Source organism: Tamandua tetradactyla, chromosome 2, assembly GCF_023851605.1.
Source record: "Tamandua tetradactyla isolate mTamTet1 chromosome 2, mTamTet1.pri, whole genome shotgun sequence".
NCBI lineage: Eukaryota > Metazoa > Chordata > Mammalia > Pilosa > Myrmecophagidae > Tamandua > Tamandua tetradactyla.
The window spans coordinates 43904289-43923906 of record NC_135328.1 but is presented as its reverse complement, the minus strand read 5'-3'; the positions used below and the strand labels follow the sequence as shown (position 1 = coordinate 43923906).

General features: G+C 38.2%; 1 protein-coding gene across 1 annotated transcript; it reads right to left on the bottom strand.

The window, feature by feature from the left end:
• Positions 1–392: 392 nt before the first annotated feature.
• Positions 393–1346, bottom strand: LOC143656092 (olfactory receptor 1N2). Its single transcript, XM_077127856.1, has one exon. The coding sequence runs from the start codon at positions 1344–1346 to the stop codon at positions 393–395; it is 954 nt and encodes a 317-aa protein (XP_076983971.1).
• Between the last annotated feature and the right edge of the window lie 18272 nt (positions 1347–19618).

Genomic DNA, 19618 nt, shown 5'->3' with positions numbered 1-19618 from the left:
TGAGGCCTGTTGTATGAGTTCAGTAAATGAAGGTATTCTTCTCCCTTCACATCACCTCATCACATGGTTCCCAGAGGACAAAAGTGTTTGGCTGGAGTCAGACATCACATGCCTTAGTTCACTGTTTCTATCTAATGTGATGATTTTAGAGATGAAAAGGGGGTAATGGTGTCCAGCTCTTAGTAATGATTGCCTCACTGGGATCAGAAGAAAGAGTGAGGCAGAATAATTCATTCCACAGTCTAAGAAAGATGTAGTACTATCCCTTCTATTACATCCCTAACTAAGAGTTTCCTGATATCCTTCCTTTAAAATCAGTGTTGGGGTAGTGGAATCATTGAAACGATGGGAGAGCAGGGGTGTGTTCGGGGTGCCAGAAGCATGTATCATTATTATGGTAAGAAGAACATTTTTTTGTTGCCAAAAAGTTTACCTAAAGCCTCCTTCATATCTCTGTTCCTCAAGCTATAGATGAATGGGTTTAGCATGGGAATAACTACAATGTAGAGAATGGCAGCCCTGCTGTCCCCTTCTGTAGAGTGAGTTGATGGAGGCTGTAAATAGACACCCATCAGAGACCCATAGAAGAGCAGGACCACTGTGAGATGAGAACTACAAGTAGAGAAGGCCTTCCACCGCCCTCTAGGGGAGGAGATGCCAAACACAGCCCAGAAAATGCAGCTGTAGGAGAGGACAATCAACATGAGGGGCGAGGTGAGGCACAGCAAGCCCAGAGTGATGATCATCAGCTCGTTGATGCGGGTGTCTGAGCAGGCAAGCTTCAGCAGAGCACTGGGATCACAGTAGAAGTGGGGGATGGCCTGGTGGGCGCAGAAAGCCACACGGGTCAGCAGCAATGTGTGCATCAGGGCAGGGCAGTTGGTTAGTACCCAGCACACACCCAACATTAGTGCACAGAGTTGGGGACTCATAGTTGTGCTGTAATGCAGTGGTTGGCAGATGGCCACGTAGCGATCATATGCCATCACAGCTAAGAGGAAATTGTCAAGGCCACCAAACATAAGGAGAAAATAGAGTTGAGTAAGGCACCCAGCATAGGAGATAGTCTGACTCCGAGTATAAATGTTGGCCAACATTTTGGGGATCGAGGCAGAAGTGAAACAGGCATCTGTTAATGATAGGTTGGCCAGGAAGAAGTACATGGGGGTGTGCAAGTGTAGGTCATAGCTGATAGCCAGGATGATAAGTAAGTTCCCCACCATGGTGACCAGATACATGCCTAGGAAGATGCCAAACAGGAGAGGCTGCTGCTCCAGCTCCTCAGAGAGTCCTAGAAGGAGGAACTCTGAAACAGAGGTTTGATTCACACTGCTTGGTTTTCCCATTCCTTGTAGTTGTTTTTATCTGTGTAGATAAAACCCTTCCATGTGTCAGTATTTTATTATTAGGTTAATTCCAAATATGTATCTGTGTGCTGGGAAAAAAAGAAAATAATGGTCCTTTCCAATGTGAATCTTTGGGTCTTATTGGAGATTAAGAAATACCTTTGGGACATATAGAGAATGGTCAAGATAATATCCTTTGGAAATGACATGCATGATCTCCATCACTTCCCTTCCCCAACCCTGACACAATTACATGAGTACACACAAATATACACACACACACATTAGAATATTCTATGTTGGACCCCAAAAATGACTGTGAAGGATAAGAGAGTCTCCTCTCCATTTGCTTCCCCAATTTCTAGAATTTGATCTCACTCATCCAGTGCTAGTGCCTGTGTTCTTCTCTAACTGGGGGCAAAAGATATCTGAGTGTCTGTGGTGTGCATCCTCCCAATCCACTGTTGGTACCTCACCTCCATAAACAGTGCAAGGGAGCCACTCTCTCTCCTCCATCACTCCCTCTCTCTCTCTCTCCTTTATCCCTGTCCTCCTTCCCTTTTACTCCTGTGCTCCTGTCTCTACTCTGCGAATTGATAGTTTAGTTCCCTTTGATGTCTCCCTTGATGATGTCTTTTGGACATAATCATGATCAGTACTTATTAGAAGCTTACTAAGTACTATTCACTTTGTTAGCATTAATTTACTTTTCACAAGTTTGTATGGTAAGCATCATTATTCTCCACAATTGTGCAACTGGAAAAACTGAGTCTCAGAAATATCTGATGTACCTGAGACATCAGGTACCTACTCCAAGTATACCTACTCCAAATCCTATGCCTTCACTCCTACCCTGTACTAAATCTCTCTGACATTTACTTCTTATAAATATATAAGAGGGGTGGAAGTAATCAAATTCTGGCTCTCTAGGCTTGAAATAGCTACTGTGCTCTTTTGCTCTCCTAGGAGTTAGAGCAAGCTAGTTTGAGATGTCATCTCATATTGGTCTTGTAGAAGTTGTGAACTTAGAAGATTTGTAAATAGTTTAGTCCTCCATTTGTCCTTTGGATTAGAGGAAAGACTTCTAATCTTACAGCTGAACTCCCCAGAAACTGTTGCCTGGTCATTGGGCTGGTAAGAATGGTGGTGATGGTGGGTGTAGTTTGTACACCCACCTCCAGATTCTCACCTGCCAGGGTATGGGTCAGTTTCATGCATCTTCAATTTCTCCAATTCTCTCCTGTGGATGGAAAATTTACAATAAGGGTCTCCCTGACTCAGAAACAATAATGTTGAGGTCTATTGAGTTTAGAGTTCATTAGGAATAACTAGAGTGTACAACTCAATTTCATCTTGACTAAGCTTGAAAGTCTTCCTTAGGGTTATAAAGCTTCCTGGAACATCATTTCCCAAAGCGCTCATTAGAGCCCACCTTGGTATTGTGCAGCCTGTTCTCCAGCCAGCTCTGCTTGAGTCCTGGGGGAACGGAGGGCATCTCTTTCCCAGGGGTTAACTTCTCAGGAGTGTGATTCTGAAACCTCTTGCTGGGATGCAGTGAACTTCAGCCAGACAAGCAGGCCTCCTGGGAATTCCTTTCTATGCATTGGGCATTCACTGTCTGCCCAATGCCCTAGGAAAAACTGAATTGAGGGAAAAGCTGGGAGCATGTTTTAACATGAGCATTTTATGTTGGTGATTTCACTAAACAGAGTAATCCTAATAGGAGGCAACCCTCCTCCACCACCCACCCACACAAACCCAAATCACAATGAGGCAGCCTATATAAAGCATGCCAGGCAAAATGCCTGATACATAGGAGTTGCTAAAACTATTACTCATCTTCTGTGTTTCGATGTGTACTAATTTGGTACTTATTGAATACGTTCATCATGTAATTGCAAATAATACTCAACAAACTCAAGGTGTTTGAGTCCTATTATTGAGGAGTTCAGTTCCTGGTCAAAAACATGTGTGATTTTTCAATCCTGACCAGAGACAATAAAGCAGCCTTTACCCGGCAGGTCTGAAGGGGGAAACCTGCACCCCACACCCCCCACCACCACATATACACACAGACTTGTGCAGAGCCAGTGGATGGCTCTCTCTGAAGGGAGCTGCAGTCAGGACTCAGGACCCTCAACAGGACATGCTCTTATCTGCATGACTAACCTGTGGCCTTCCCCACGTGCTTCTCCTGGGACCTCCTTATGGGGGTGGAGGAAGACCTTAAAGACACTTTTCTCCACACTGACTATCCAATATTTTTCCATACCTAGCCCCTGCTTCCCCCTCAGCCCCACGGGTCCATAGAACTTCAAGAGCATTTTGTTCAGGTCTCCCTCAGCAGTGAGACAGCCACATGTCTGTGCTGATCCATTTGACCCTCACTGGTGGTGCCATTCCATGAGAGAATTGGATAAGGAGGAGCCATTATTTTTCTCTGCGTTAGTCTCTTGCTTATAACATTACAGCAAGTAATCAGAAGTTTCACTGTTATGTCCATTTTGGTTTGATAGTTTTAATTGGTTACCTTTGACACCTAACAGCTCAGTTCACCTCTCTCTTAGATTTCTTTCTTGGTGTTTTTTCCCCTACTACTTTTATGTTTGAAAGTCCTTTCTTTCTCATAGACAGTCCTTTCTTTCTCATAATCACTTAATTATTTCTTCTAAATTTTAAGTACCAAATTAAATTCTTAGCTTGGCAGTCATTTTTTTTTGGTATGGGGGGAGGGAAGATCTATATATTTACTTTTAATTTTTCAAAAAAAGTTAGTTTATTCAATACTATTTTGAATAGTTCATGCAGTCATCATTTGTTTGTTAGGTCAAGCACCTGTACATGGCCTTTTCATATCACTTGAGCTACCCACAGTATGACAGTAGGATCTGAAAGGTAGCATCTTGAGAGAGAACATTTCAAGAGGCCATAAGGGATGCTGCATGGCTTCATAGAACTTTGCTTTGCAAGTCCCACAATACCTTCTATGGGCCAAACTAGTCACTAGGGCGAGGCCAGCCACCAGAGGAAAAAGATTAAGCTCCCTTCTCTATAGGAGGTGAATGAATTTTTGACCATCTCTTTAATTTACCACAGCCCCCACACTTGCCACAAATTACTTACATCCCCTTCACGTTTAAAATATATATCCTCATCCATTCCCAAGACTTTCAGAATCACAAATGCGGCATTAGGTCAAAGTCCAAGATCCCATCAACTAAATGGGTCAAGGTGAAAATTCCCTCAGGTGTGCCTCATTGAAAATTTCCTCAGGGTCTTGTTCTTACCCCGTGGAAAACCTGTGGGTTGAGGACACTCAATGCCTGTCCACCTCCCCTTATCCCAACACATTGGTGAGACAGACATTGGCGCACTCCCATTTCCCAAGGGGGGGGAGGTAGACAGGAAGCACGTAACTGTACTTTATTTGTTCTCATGGCTTCTAATAATCCACTCATAGATAGACAACAATTCATCCATTCTACTTCTGATAGGCATTTGGAAGAGTCCTGTTTAAGCTATTACAAATTGTAGTGATGGAACATTCTAGGACATGTCTTTTTGTGAGTGTCTGCATGCATTTTGGTTGAGTATATGCCTACAAGTGGAATTTTGGGGTCTTAGGTTTTGCATATGTTCAGCTGTAATTTTTGAAAGTGATCGTACTGATTTACTCTTCCAAAAGAGAATTTAGGTTGTTCTTAACCCACTAATACTTGGTATAGTCTATTTCATTTTAGCCATTATTGCAGGTGTGTAGTAGTAATATATTTTAGTTTAAATTTAAATTTCTCTGATTACTAATGAAGTTGAAAACATCTTTACAAGTTTTCTGCACTATTCTATTGAGTTTTCCGCCTCTTTCTTGATTTGAAAGAGGTCTTTATATATTGTGCGTAAACATATTTTGTGAAATATATGTATGACAAATATTTTCTTCATCTTTGAGAGTTGTGATTTCACACTCTTATTGATGTGTTCTGATAAATAGAAGTCCTCAATTTTAATATAGTCCAAATAATTTTTTCTTTATGCTTATGCTGCTTTTTCTATTTAGGAGAGGTTTACATACTTTTTGATTATGAAGATATTCTAAACTGCACTTTCATCGAAAAGTTATTATTTCATCATTTACATTTAGATCTGAATCCATTTAGAATATCTTTATCTATATCTATATCTGTATCTATATCTTTATATATATTTTTTAACATGGGCTGGCACCAGGAATTGAACCCAGGTCTCCGGCATGGCAGGTGAGAACTCTGCTACTGAGCCACTGTTGCCCACCCTAAAATATATTTTTAATGCAATTTTATTGAGATATATTCACACACCATACAATCCATTTGCAGTATACAGTCACTGGCTCACCATGTCATCACACAGTTATGTATACAAGAATTGATTTTTATATATGGCATGAGGTCAGATTCAAATTGCATATTTTCCCCATTTGGATATCCAATTGACCCAGACGATTTATTGAAAAAATCATTGTTTCCCCACCATGCTGAAGTGTCTGTCACATTTATAATTTATCATATGACCATTTATCTGTGAATCTATTTCTATACTCTCTATTCTGTTTCATTCCTCAGTTTGTCTATCTTTGCCAGATACCATACTGTTTTTTTTTTTGTTGTTGTTGTTTTCCATGGGCAGGCACTAGGAATTGAACCCGGGTCTCTGGCATGGCAGGCGAGAACTCTGCCTGCTGAACCATCGTGGCCTGTCCATCATACTGTTTTAACTACCATAGTTTTAAAATAAGTCTTGATAATCAGTTGTGTAAATCCTCCAAGTTTGCTATTTGTCTTTAAATTTGTCTTGGAAATCCCTTGTTCTCTGCATTTTTATATGAACTTTAGGATTATCTTGTGAATTTACACACTCGCACAAACTGATTTTGCAAGTGATTTAATTAAATACATAGAACAATTTGAGAAGATTTTATGCCCTTAGAATATTGCATCTTTTAATCCATTTATTTATGTCTTATTTAATTTCTTTCAATAATGTTTTATAATTTGCAGTACAATAGACTTGCATATCTGTCCTTAAATTTATTCATAGGTATCTGATACTTTTTTATTCTATTGTAAATAGTGTGTTTTAAGTTTTTATTTTCTATTTGTTCATGGATGGTGCATAGAAATAAAATTGGCTTTCATATATTGACATTCTATCTGGTGATCTTGCTGAATTCTTTAGCATTGGGGGTATTTTTTAAGTATAAAATTAAGTTGTCTGATGATAATGATAGTTTTGGATTTTTGTTTCAAATGTTTGTGCATTTAAATTTCATTTTCTTGTTTTACTACACTGTTTGGGACCATCAGTGAATGCTGATGGGAAGCAGTAGAGACGATGGATATCCCGACTCAACTGATCCCAGGAGAAAGCTTCCAATATCCCCCCATTTAAGTATGACGTTTTCTGTTGGTTTTCTTTATCACATTAAGGATGTTTCCTTCTGTTCCTAGGTTCCCGCGGGCTTTATCATGAATAGGTGTTGAAGTTTATCAAATGCTTTCACTGCATCTATTGACATTTTGAAATGATTTTTCTCCTTTTCCTATTAATGTGATGAATTTCATCGATTGGTTTTTAAATGTTAAACTATCCTTTCATCGCATAATACAACTTAACTCAAAAAAATTATTTTTTTAGTATACCTGGATTTAATATTCTAAGACTTTGTTTAGGATTTTTGAAACTAGAGAGATGGGTCTGTAAATTTCATTTCTTGTCATGTACATTTCAGATTTTAGTAACTAGATTTGTCATTACCTCATAAAAAAAGAGTTCGAAGTTCTTTCCTCTTTTACTGTTCTGTGGAAGAGTTTCTGTAAGACTGTTGTTATTTCTCCATTAAATGTTTGAAAAAAATACATCAGAGAAATCTTCTGGTCTTAGATATTTATATTTTGGGAAGGTCTAGTAATGGATTTCATTTCTTTAATCGATATTAAATTACTTAGATTTTCTCTTTTCCTGTCAGCTTTGAGATTTTAATTTTGAGGCATTTGTCCATTCTACTCAAGTTGTAAAATTCATTAGCTTAAGTTTGTGCATATTGTAATTATATTTTTTACAAAAGTGAGGTGAGGAAAAACCACATATCATGACTATAAAGACTGAATTTTTGTATATGTATATACCTACCTGTGTAAACACCATACTAATACAAATATAGAATATTTCCATATGGTTCTATCAGTATGGAAGATGCTTTCCTTAGTGTTTGGCTTCTATCACCACCAATTTCTTTCTTTTTTTTTTTTATTAATTAACGGAAAAAAAGAAATTAACCCAACATTTAAAGAAATCATACCATTCTACATATGCAATCAGTAATTCTTAACATCATCACATAGATACATGATCATCGTTTCTTAGTACATTTGCATCGGTTTAGAAGAACTAGCAACACAACCGAAAAAGATATAGAATGTTAATATAGAGAAAAAAATAAAAGTAATAATAGTAAAAACAAAACAAAACAAAACAAAACAAAAACCTATAGCTCGGATGCAGCTTCATTCAGTGTTTTAACATGATTACTTTACAATTAGGTATTATTGTGCTGTCCATTTTTGAGTTTTTGTATCTAGTCCTGTTGCGCAGTCTGTATCCCTTCAGCTCCAATTACCCATTATCTTACCCTGTTTCTAACTCCTGCTGAACTCTGTTACCAATGACATATTCCAAGTTTATTCTCGAGTGTCGATTCACATCATTGGGACCATACAGTATTTGTCTTTTAGTTTTTGGCTAGACTCACTCAGCATAATGTTCTCTAGGTCCATCCATGTTATTACATGCTTCATAAGTTTATCCTGTCTTAAAGCTGCATAATATTCCATCGTATGTATATACCACAGTTTGTTTAGCCACTCGTCTGTTGATGGACCTTTTGGCTGTTTCCATCTCTTTGCAATTGTAAATAGCGCTGCTATAAACATTGGTGTGCAAATGTCCGTTTGAGTTTTTGCCCTTAATTCCTTTGAGTAGATTCCCAGCAATGGTATTGCTGGGTCATATGGCAATTCTATATTCAGCTTTTTGAGGAACCGCCAAACTGCCTTCCACAGTGGTTGCACCATTTGACATTCCCACCAACAGTGGATAAGTATGCCTCTTTCACCGCATCCTCTCCAGCACTTGTCATTTTCTGTTTTGTTGATAATGGCCATTCTGGTGGGTGTGAGATGATATCTCATTGTGGTTTTGATTTGCATTTCTCTAATGGCCAGGGACATTGAGCATCTCTTCATGTGCCTTTTGGCCATTTGTATTTCCTCCTCTGAGAGGTGTCTATTCAAGTCTTTTTCCCATTTTGTAATTGGGTTGGCTGTCTTTTTGTTGTTGAGTTGAACAATCTCTTTATAAATTCTGGATACTAGACCTTTATCTGATATGTCATTTCCAAATATTGTTTCCCATTGTGTAGGCTGTCTTTCTACTTTCTTGATGAAGTTCTTTGATGCACAAAAGTGTTTAATTTTGAGGAGTTCCCATTTATTTATTTCCTTCTTCAGTGCTCTTGCTTTAGGTTTAAGGTCCATAAAACTGCCTCCAATTGTAAGATTCATAAGATATCTCCCTACATTTTCCTCTAACTGTTTTATGGTCTTAGACCTAATGTTTAGATCTTTGATCCATTTTGAGTTAACTTTTGTGTAGGATGTGAGATATGGGTCTTCTTTCATTCTTTTGCATATGGATATCCAGTTCTCTAGGCACCATTTATTGAAGAGACTGTTCTGTCCCAAGTGAGTTGGCTTGACTGCCTTATCAAAGATCAAATGTCCATAGATGAGAGGGTCTGTATCTGAGCACTCTATTCAATTCCATTGGTCGATATATCTATCTTTATGCCAATACCATGCTGTTTTGACCACTGTGGCTTCATAATATGCCTTAAAGTCAGGCAGTGCAAGACCTTCAGCTTCGTTTTTTTACCTCAAGATGTTTTTAGCAATTCGGGGCACCCTGCCCTTCCAGATAAATTTGCTTATTGGTTTTTCTATTTCTGAAAAATAAGTTGTTGGGATTTTGATTGGTATTGCATTAAATCTGTAAATCAATTTAGGTAGGATTGACATCTTAACTATATTTAGTCTTCCAATCCATGAACACGGTATGCCCTTCTATCTATTTAGGTCTTCTGTGATTTCTTTTAGCAGTTTTTTGTAGTTTTCTTTATATAGGTTTTTTGTCTCTTTAGTTAAATTTATTCCTAGGTATTTCATTCTTTTAGCTGCAATTGTAAATGGGATTCGTTTCTTCATTTCCCCCTCCACTTGTTCAATGCTAGTGTATAGAAATGCTACAGATTTTTGAATGTTGATCTTGTTACCTGCTACTTTGCTGTACTCATTTATTAGCTCTAGCAGTTTTGTTGTGGATTTTTCCGGGTTTTCGACGTATAGTATCATATCGTCTGCAAACAGTGATAGTTTTACTTCTTCCTTTCCTATTTTGATGCCTTGTATTTCTTTTTCTTGTCTAATTGCTCTGGCTAGAACCTCCAACACAATGTTGAATAATAGTGGTGATAGTGGACATCCTTGTCTTGTTCCTGATCTTAGGGGGAAAGTTTTCAATTTTTCCCCATTGAGGATGATATTAGCTGTGGGTTTTTCATATATTCCCTCTATCATTTTAAGGAAGTTGCCTTGTATTCCTATCTTTTGAAGTGTTTTCAACAGGAAAGGATGTTGAATCTTGTCAAATGCCTTCTCTGCATCAATTGAGATGATCATGTGATTTTTCTGTTTTGATTTGTTGATATGGTGTATTACATTAATTGATTTTCTTCTGTTGAACCATCCTTGCATACCTGGGATGAATCCTACTTGGTCATGATGTATAATTCTTTTAATGTGTTGTTGGATACGATTTGCTAGAATTTTATTGAGGATTTTTGCATCTATATTCATTAGAGAGATTGGCCTGTAGTTTTCTTTTTTTGTAATATCTTTGCCTGGTTTTGGTATGAGGGTGATGTTGGCTTCATAGAATGAATTAGGTAGTTTTCCCTCCACTTCGATTTTTTTGAAGAGTTTGAGGAGAGTTAGTACTAATTCTTTCTGGAATGTTTGATAGAATTCACATGTGAAGCCGTCTGGTCCTGGACTTTTCCTTTTAGGAAGCTTTTGAATGACTAATTCAATTTCTTTACTTGTGATTGGTTTGTTGAGGTCATCTATGTCTTCTTAAGTCAAAGTTGATTGTTCATGTCTTTCCAGGAACCCGTCCATTTCCTCTAAATTGTTGTATTTATTAGCGTAAAGTTGTTCATAGTATCCTGTTATTACCTCCTTTATTTCTGTGAGGTCAGTAGTTATGTCTCCTCTTCCATTTCTGATCTTATTTATTTGCATCCTCTCTCTTCTTCTTTTTGTCAATCTTGATAAGGGCCCATCATTCTTATTGATTTTCTCATAGAACCAACTTCTGGTCTTATTGATTTTCTCTATTGTTTTCATGTTTTCAATTTCATTTATTTCTGCTCTACTCTTTGTTATTTCTTTCCTTTTGTTTGCTTTGGGATTAGTTCGCTGTTCTTTCTCCAGTTCTTCCAAGTGGACAGTTAATTCCTGCATTTTTGCCTTTTCTTCTTTTCTGATATAGGCATTTAGGGCAATAAATTTCCCTCTTAGCACTGTCTTTGCTGCATCCCATAAGTTTTGATATGTTGTGTTTTCATTTTCATTGGCCTCGAGGTATTTGCTAATTTCTCTTGCAATTTCTTCTTTGACCCACTCGTTGTTTAAGAGTGCGTTGTTGAGCCTCCACGTATTTGTGAATTTTCTGGCACTCCGCCTATTGTTGATTTCCAACTTCATTCCTTTATGATCCGAGAAAGTGTTGTGTATGATTTCAATCTTTTTAAATTTGTTAAGACTTGCTTTGTGACCCAGCATATGGTCTATCTTTGAGAATGATCCATGATCACTTGAGAAAATGTGTATCCTGCTGTTGTGGGATGTAATGTCCTATAAATGTCTGTTAAGTCTAGCTCATTTATAGTAATATTCAGATTCTCTATTTCTTTATTGATCCTCTGTCTAGATGTTCTGTCCATTGATGAGAGTGGTGAATTGATGTCTCCAACTATTATGGTATATGAGTCTATTTCCCTTTTCAGTGTTTGCAGTGTATTCCTCACGTATTTTGGGGCATTCTGGTTCGGTGCATAAATATTTATGATTGTTATGTCTTCTTGTTTAATTGTTCCTTTTATTAGTATATAGTGTCCTTCTTTGTCTCTTTTAACTGTTTTACATTTGAAGTCTAATTTGTTGCATATTAATATAGCCACTCCTGCTCTTTTCTGGTTGTTATTTGCATGAAATATCTTTTCCCAACCTTTCACTTTCAACCTATGTTTATCTTTGGGTCTAAGATGTGTTTCCTGTAGAAAGCATATAGAAGGATCCTGTTTTTTAATCCATTCTGCCAATCTATGTCTTTTGATTGGGGAATTCATCCCATTAACATTTAGTGTTATTACTGTTTGGATAATATTTTCCTCTGCCATTTTGCCTTTTGTATTATATATATCATATCTGACTTTCGTTCTTTCTACACTCTTCTCCATACCTCTCTCTTCTGTCTTTTCGTATCTGACTCTAGTGCTCCCTTTAGTATTTCTTGCAGAGCTGGTCTCTTGGTCACAAATTCTCTCAGTGACTTTTTGTCTGAGAATGTTTTAATTTCTCCCTCATTTTTGAAGGATAATTTTGCTGGATATAGGAGTCTTGGTTGGCAGTTTTTTTCTCTTTTAGTAATTTAAATATATCATCCCACTGTCTTCTAGCTTCCATGGTTTCTGCTGAGAAATCTACACATAGTCTTATTGGGTTTCCCTTGTATGTGATGGATTGTTTTTTTCTTGCTGCTTTCAAGATCTTCTCTTTCTCTTTGACCTCTGACATTCTAACTAGTAAGTGTCTTGGGGAACGCCTATTTGTGTCTAATCTCTTTGGGGTGCGCTGCACTTCTTGGATCTGTAATTTTAGGTCTTTCATAAGAGTTGGGAAATTTTCAGTGATAATTTCTTCCATTAGTTTTTCTCCTCCTTTTCCTTTCTCTTCTCCTTCTGGGACACCCACAACACGTATATTTGTGCACTTCATATTGTCATTCAGTTCCTTGATCCCCTGCTCAAGTTTTTCCATTCTTTTCCCGATAGTTTCTGTTTCTTTTTGGAATTCAGATGTTCCATCCTCCAAATCGCTAATTCTATCTTCTGTCTCTTTAAATCTATCATTGTACGTATCCATTGTTTTTTCCATCTTTTCTACTTTATCCTTCACTTCCATAAGTTCTGTGATTTGTTTCTTCAGTTTTTCTATTTCTTCTTTTTGTTCAGCCCATGTCTTCTTCATGTCCTCCCTCAATTTATCGATTTCATTTTTGAAGAGGTTTTCCATTTCTGTTCATATATTCAGCATTAGTTATCTCAGCTCTTGTATCTCATTTGAACTATTGGTTTGTTCCTTTGACTGGGCCATATTCTCAATCTTCTGAGCGTGGACCGTTATCTTCTGCTGCTGGCGTCTGGGCATTTAGTCAGATTTCCTTGGATTTCGGACCCAACAAGGTTGTACGATTTTTCTGTGAAATCTCTGGGTTCTGTTTTTCTTATCCTGCCCAGTAGGTGGCGCTCGTGGCACACGTTTGTCTCACGTGTTTGGAAGGGATCCCCCCGGTCACCGATCTCTGTGGCCTGGGGATTTCCGATCCAATTCTCTCAGTTGGTTCGGGGGGCCGCGCGTGGTGGGTGCGTCAGCCGCCGCGGCTTGAGGGGACCCTGTGGCTCCTTTATTAATTCCCCTATTGGTGTTTGGTTGGACCCAGTCCCTGCCACTGTCAGAAATTCCCTCCTCTCCCTGGAGGGGTGTCAGTCGCCGGCCGCAGCGGGCCCGGGGAATTCGCCACCGGACCAGGAAGTCGCCCGCGGGGGAGGGGCGTCGGTCACCAGCCGCTGCGGCCTGGGGAATTCGCCACCAGACAAGGAAGCCGCCCGTGGGGGAGGGCCACCGCGGCTTGGGTAGCCCTCTGATCTGAGACTCGTAGCCGGTCAAGGAAGCCGCCTGCAAAAGAGGGGCACCGGCCGCCGCGGCTTGGGAAACTTGTCTCTCTGAGACTCTCAGCCGGCCCGGGAAGGAGGGAGGGAGGAGCTCCGGCCGCCACAGCTGCCGCTGCTTGGGAAATCGCGCGCCGCTCGGGGATCTCACCGCAGCCGAGTCTCGCAGTCAGACTAGCCAGTCCAGACTGGGGTACGCTGTGTGTCCATTCCCTGCTGTGGCCCTGGGAGCTGTTCTGCACTGTTTCTGTTCACCTAGTAGTTGCTCTGGAGGAGGAACTAAGACGCACGTACCTTACTAAGCCGCCATCTTGGCCCCGCCCTCAATTTCTTTCTTTTACTCTTGAACTTCACATAAGTAGTACTATACATATGTCCTTATAGGTGTTTTTTTTTCCACTAAACATTGTAACTATGAGGTTCATTCATGTTGTGGCATGTAGCAGTGACATTTTTATTGCATATAGTATTTCACTGGGTGAATGTACTAGAATTGCTTTTACTTTTCTATCACATATAAACACATGTTGTTTACAGTTTGGGCAATTATGAGAAACGCTCTACATTGTGCATAACTTTTGGTAGACATATGTACTCACTTCTCTCGGTATATATACCTAGTATTAGACCCTGCTAGGTCACAAGGTAGACAATTAACAGTTTTAATAATATTATTAAACATTAGCTACCAACTTTAGGCTTTTTGTTTTGTCTATTTTTCTGTTTAATAATTCCTCTTATCTTTATTATTTTCTTTCTTTTGCTTTCTAATTATTTGGCTTACTATTTGTCTTCTAACCTGTCAAGAGAAGTGCTTAAATAATTTTTGGGCTTTTCTTTTTTTAAACATATGCATTTGAAACTTTAAATTTCCCTCTAAGAGTTGCTTTACTACAAACCACAAGTTTTGATATGTTTTACCTTCAATATCATTCAGTTCAAAATATTTTCAACTTTTTATTTTGATTACTCTTTGAACCATAGATAATTTTGAAGTGTATTTTTAAAAGTTTTAGACATTGGAGATTTTGTAGTAATCCTTGAAGTATTATACTTCATAACTGCATAATAATTCATAATTATGATTATTAATTCTATCATAGTTATGAATTCCTCTGAATGTTTCAAACATTTAAAATTTCTTGTGACTTTTTATAAAATAGTATGCAGTGTATTTTGAAGATAACATGAATTCTTTTATTGAGTTTAGTGTTCTATACATGTCAATTAGATCAAGTTTATTAATTGTGTTCATTTATTCTATACCCTTTTACATTTGGGGGGCAGCATTTCTGTCAGCTATTGAGAGAGGTATGTTACCTTCTCTCAATATTATTGTGGATTTTCATATATCTCCTTTTGCTTTGTGAGTTTTCACATATTTTAAATAAATGTTATTGCAAACAAAGACATTTTCATAACTTCCTGTTATAGTGACACCTTTTTTACCATGAAAATCCTTATTTATTTCTGGTTTATTTACTTGAATTGTATTTAGCCTGGTATTTGTATAGCCACACCGTATTTCCATGGTATTGTTATTTGCTGAATTACCTGAAAAGCGAGCAGTTTTGAGTTGGCTCAGAACAGGAAAACCCTCTGAAATTTCATGTCCAGAAGTAACTTCTGGCATGATACTGAGCCTTAGTAGAAGCTAAACAATTGACCATGAGCCACCAAGATGTTATGCAACGTGAACTGTTCATCATGTCCCAGGCATCGTCTGATCCAGCAAACTGGACATTCACACAGCACCTGTCATCAAATGGACTTGGTATATATGGTATTGGGTTTGAGGAGGTACTGAAAGCACATGTAAGCTGTGTGACTAGTTGACTGAGGAAGAAAAATTTTTGAGCTTGGTTTATAGAAAGTTCTGCATGATATTCTGGCATTACCCTAAACTGAACAGCGTCAGCATTGCAGTCCCACTTTGAGGTGACCTGGCATGACACTGGTGAAGCAAAATCCTCCAAATGGCCTGAACTTTTAGCAGTGCATCTGATTGTTCATGTTTCCTGGAATGATAGATGGCCAGAGGAACTGTCAACAGTGACTAAACCTTTAGCAGTGACTAAAGGTTTGATGGATAATCAAGGATTGGGAAAGAACAATATTGGAAAATTGGTGACAAGGTTGTGTGGGGAGACTTCTCTGAGTAGGTAAAGAGTGTGAAGAACTTTGTGCTCATTGTCAATGTACACCAAAGAACAACCACAAATTGAGAAGGATCCTAGTAATTGGGTGGACAAGATGACCAGATTAGTAGATATCAATCAGTCTCTTTTTGAGAAAATTAATTTTCTACTAATTAGTATGAATAATTAGGATATGGATATCCACCAAACATACATTCCTACTTCCTCCCTTGGTAACTTTTAATTAACTTCTGTCTTTGTGAACTTGCTATTTTTAGATATTTCTTATCAGTAACATCACACATTATCTGTCCTCATGTGTCCTGTTTATTTCACATAGCATAATACTTTCAAGGTTAATCCGCGTTCCAACAAGTCTCAGAACTTCATTCTTTCTTATGGATGAATAATATTCCATGGTGTGTATATACCATATTTTGTTATCCATTCATCTGCTGATGGACACTTGGGTTGCTTCCATCTTTTGGGCAATTGTAAATAATGCCTTTATGAACATCGGTGTACAGATATCTGTTCAAGTCTCTGCTTTCAGTTCTAAAAGTGGGATTGCCAGGCCATATGGTAATCCTATATTTAATTTTCCGAGGAACCACCCAACAATTTTCCACAGTTGCTACACTGTTTTACATTCCTACGAGCAATGATCAAGTGTTCCTATTTCTCCACATCCTCTCCAACACTTATCTTCTATTTTTTTTTTAATAATAGCCTTTCTAATGGGTGTGAAAGGGTATTTCATTGTGGTTTTGATTTGCACATCTCTATTGGCTCATGATTTTAGCATCTTTTCATATGCTTATTGCCATTTGTATATCATCTTTGGAGAAATGTCTATTAAATTCCTTTGCCTATTTTTCAGATGGGATGTTTGTGTCTTTTTTTTTTTACAACAAAAAGGTGAACAACCTGATAATGTTTATAAACATATATGGTCCCACAAAATGCATTTTCAAAGATTTCCTTAGCAGCTTCACTTATAACAGCTGTTCTAGTTTGCTAGCTGCTGGAATGCAACACACCAGAAACAGATTGGCTTTTAATAAAAGGGGATTTATTTCATTAGTTCTTCAGGGAAAGGCAGCTAACTTTCAACTGAGGTTCTTCTTACATGGGAAGGCACAGGGTGATCTCTGTTGGCCTTCTCTCCAGGCCTCTGGGTTCCAACAAGTTTCCCTGGGGTGATTCCTTTCTACATCTCCAAAGGCCTGAGCTGAGCTGCAAGTGCTGAGATGAGGTATGCTAAGCTGCTTGGGCTGTGCTACATTGAGTCTCTCATTTAAGCACCAGCCAATTAAATCAAACATCATTCATTGCAGCAGGCACACCTCCTAGCCAACTGCAGGTATAATCAACAACAGATGAGGTTCACATGCCATTGGCTCATGTCCCCAGCAATAGAACTAAGCACCTTTACCTAGCCAAGTTGATACCTGAATCTAACTACCAGAACAGCCAAAACAAAAATGAAAGTAACGCATAGGTCCATCAACAGGAAAATTAATATATAAATTCTGAGTACTCATAAAATGAAATATTACACAGCAATAAAAGGAAGAAACCTATTATATGAAACAACATGACTGAATCTAACAGAAGTAATGTTGAGCTAAAGAAGCTGAATGCAGGATAGGCATTTACGGCGACATGAATCACAAGAGTGGTGACCTCTAAGAGGGTGTAGTGTCACAGAGAGGGTCAGAGGGAGTCTTCTGACTTGATGGCAAAGTGTTATATTTGGATCTACGTGATAGTTATGTGAAATACTGTAAATATGGGAAAATTCATTGAGCTGTGCACTAAGATTTGTATATTGTATATTGTATATTTGTATATTTTACAGATATTTCATAAAATTCTTAAAATATGACTGAACGCTCTGTGCTTATAGATGGGGCTGCAGATGTTGAGTTTCATTGTAGGGTGATCTAGCTGGGAAGTATTCAATAGTCCATATTTAAGAATATTATTTTTAAAAATAGAAAGTTTTTTATTTTATGTAAGTGCCTTTAGGGATTAATAAAGATTGAGTAGGATTCATTCATGCCACTCTTTAATACTACCACTCAACATTGAGAAAAAGGTAAAGCATCCCAATTTTTAATGAAGCCAACACTATACTAATTTGTTAAAATTGGGCAATTATGAGTGTTGGCTCCAAAAGGGACCTAGGGACCTCTGTCCCGTGACTCCTTGATTTTGTGGATGCCCAAAGTGGCTCTGTTCAGCCTTCTCCCAGTATAAGTCTGATGAACCAGCATCTGCATCTTCCTGAGTCTGTCAGTGCAGGTTCCAGAATACAGCTATTCACAATACAAGTATTTGCCTGAAGACCTGGGTTGGGTGATGGGTGAGAATATCATGTGTCCTAGGTTATCTTAAATACTTTGTACAGATCCTCTTCTCTGACCTTCTCTGTTCCAATTTGATGAACATAATTATGATTATTCCTGCCCCCCCCCCCCAGGTCTGGCCTTGATTTTGTATCTTTTGCTGTTCTCTTGGGCTCCTCATCTGAAACCCTAGTCTCTCTCTCTTCTCCTCCTGGTTTAGCAATCTTATTTATTCTTCTGGCTTTTTATCACCTCTATTCATTATTCTTGACCCTGAATACTGGCTCCAATTATATGTACCACTCAGGTAGACTCTGAGCTCTTTCCACTAAAAAGTCAGGGCATCTGCATTCCTTGCTTTTCAGTAACCAAAACAGCAATGAGAGAGACATTTGAGAAAAATAGTTACAGGTTGGCAGTTCCTGTCTTGGAATACTCTTGCCATTATGTCCAAGTTAGCCCTCACCTGTTAGCAAATGCAGTAAATCAAGAGCCTGCACAGGTAAGTGAAGGGATCTTTTCACCCTGGAATAGAAAAATCATGTCTCAAGATTCTAGAAGCACCCCATTGTTGTCTATAAGATCTAAGTTTTCTGAGGATAAGAAACCCTTTTGGGAGAAGGAAGAACCAAAGGATAAAGCAAGAGATACTAGAGCAAGGCCTTTATTTCTTTGTCACTTCTTAAATAGAAAATAGTGAGTCTTGCACTCTCTCCCTGCATTTAAATTTTTGTGATTGCTTTTGTCATTATCCTGTAACTAACATTTATTAGAGAAAAAAGTACAGAAAGGGAAAAACTGGGCTATGGTGAAGAGTTCTGGGCTCTTTTTGGAGGACTTGGGGAAATTTATGGTGTTAATTTGTTGGTGCCATAGACTGAGGGACTTGTGTAGGAACAGCTTTTTCAAAGCATCACATGTTGGCAGAGAGAATGAAAGAAATGCAGCTGTGCCCTAAAATAACTTATAATCAGTTTGAAAGCCTCAATGGATCTAAACCAGCTTACTTGCTGAAGTTAGGGGTCTAGATGTCAGGAAAGTCTAGAATTTGTCTGAGACTCTGCATCAAGTTCTTATTGATGAGACATACAAGCAGTCATATTTTAAGAGTCATATACTCTCCAGGACCTGTTATTAGAACATACCCAGTCAAAGCCATCTAATGTTTGTGAAGCATCATATTTCCATTGAGAAATGGAGTAGGAGAAAAAATAGCTTGTGGTTTTCTGATCCCTCAGAAGTAATATAGCCCTGAGATGTGCTCCTCAGTTACTGTAGAGATCATAGGTAGATAAATATGATAGTTCTGAAATTTCTTTTTTTAAAACTTGAAGAACAATGCTTCAGTCTTTTTTGATTTGGAGGTAAAGGTTTTTTTAGGTATGGCTCCAAAAAAACTTGGAAAATGGGAACACATTTAGATCTACAAGACATAACCAAGAATAACAATTAATATAAAAATAGCTGGCTTAAGAAAAGGGCGCTAATCTGAGAGCCTGGATACCCTGGCTCTTCTATATCTTCCTTCAAGGCACAATGTAAACTTAATCACTATGCCTTTCTGAACTTTAGCTTACTTATCTGTGAATCAAATGGAGATATTGGACTAAATAAAATTTTATTAATGTTGACAGTATCAAAAATACATGAAGGGCGGGCCACAATGGCTCAGTAGGCAGT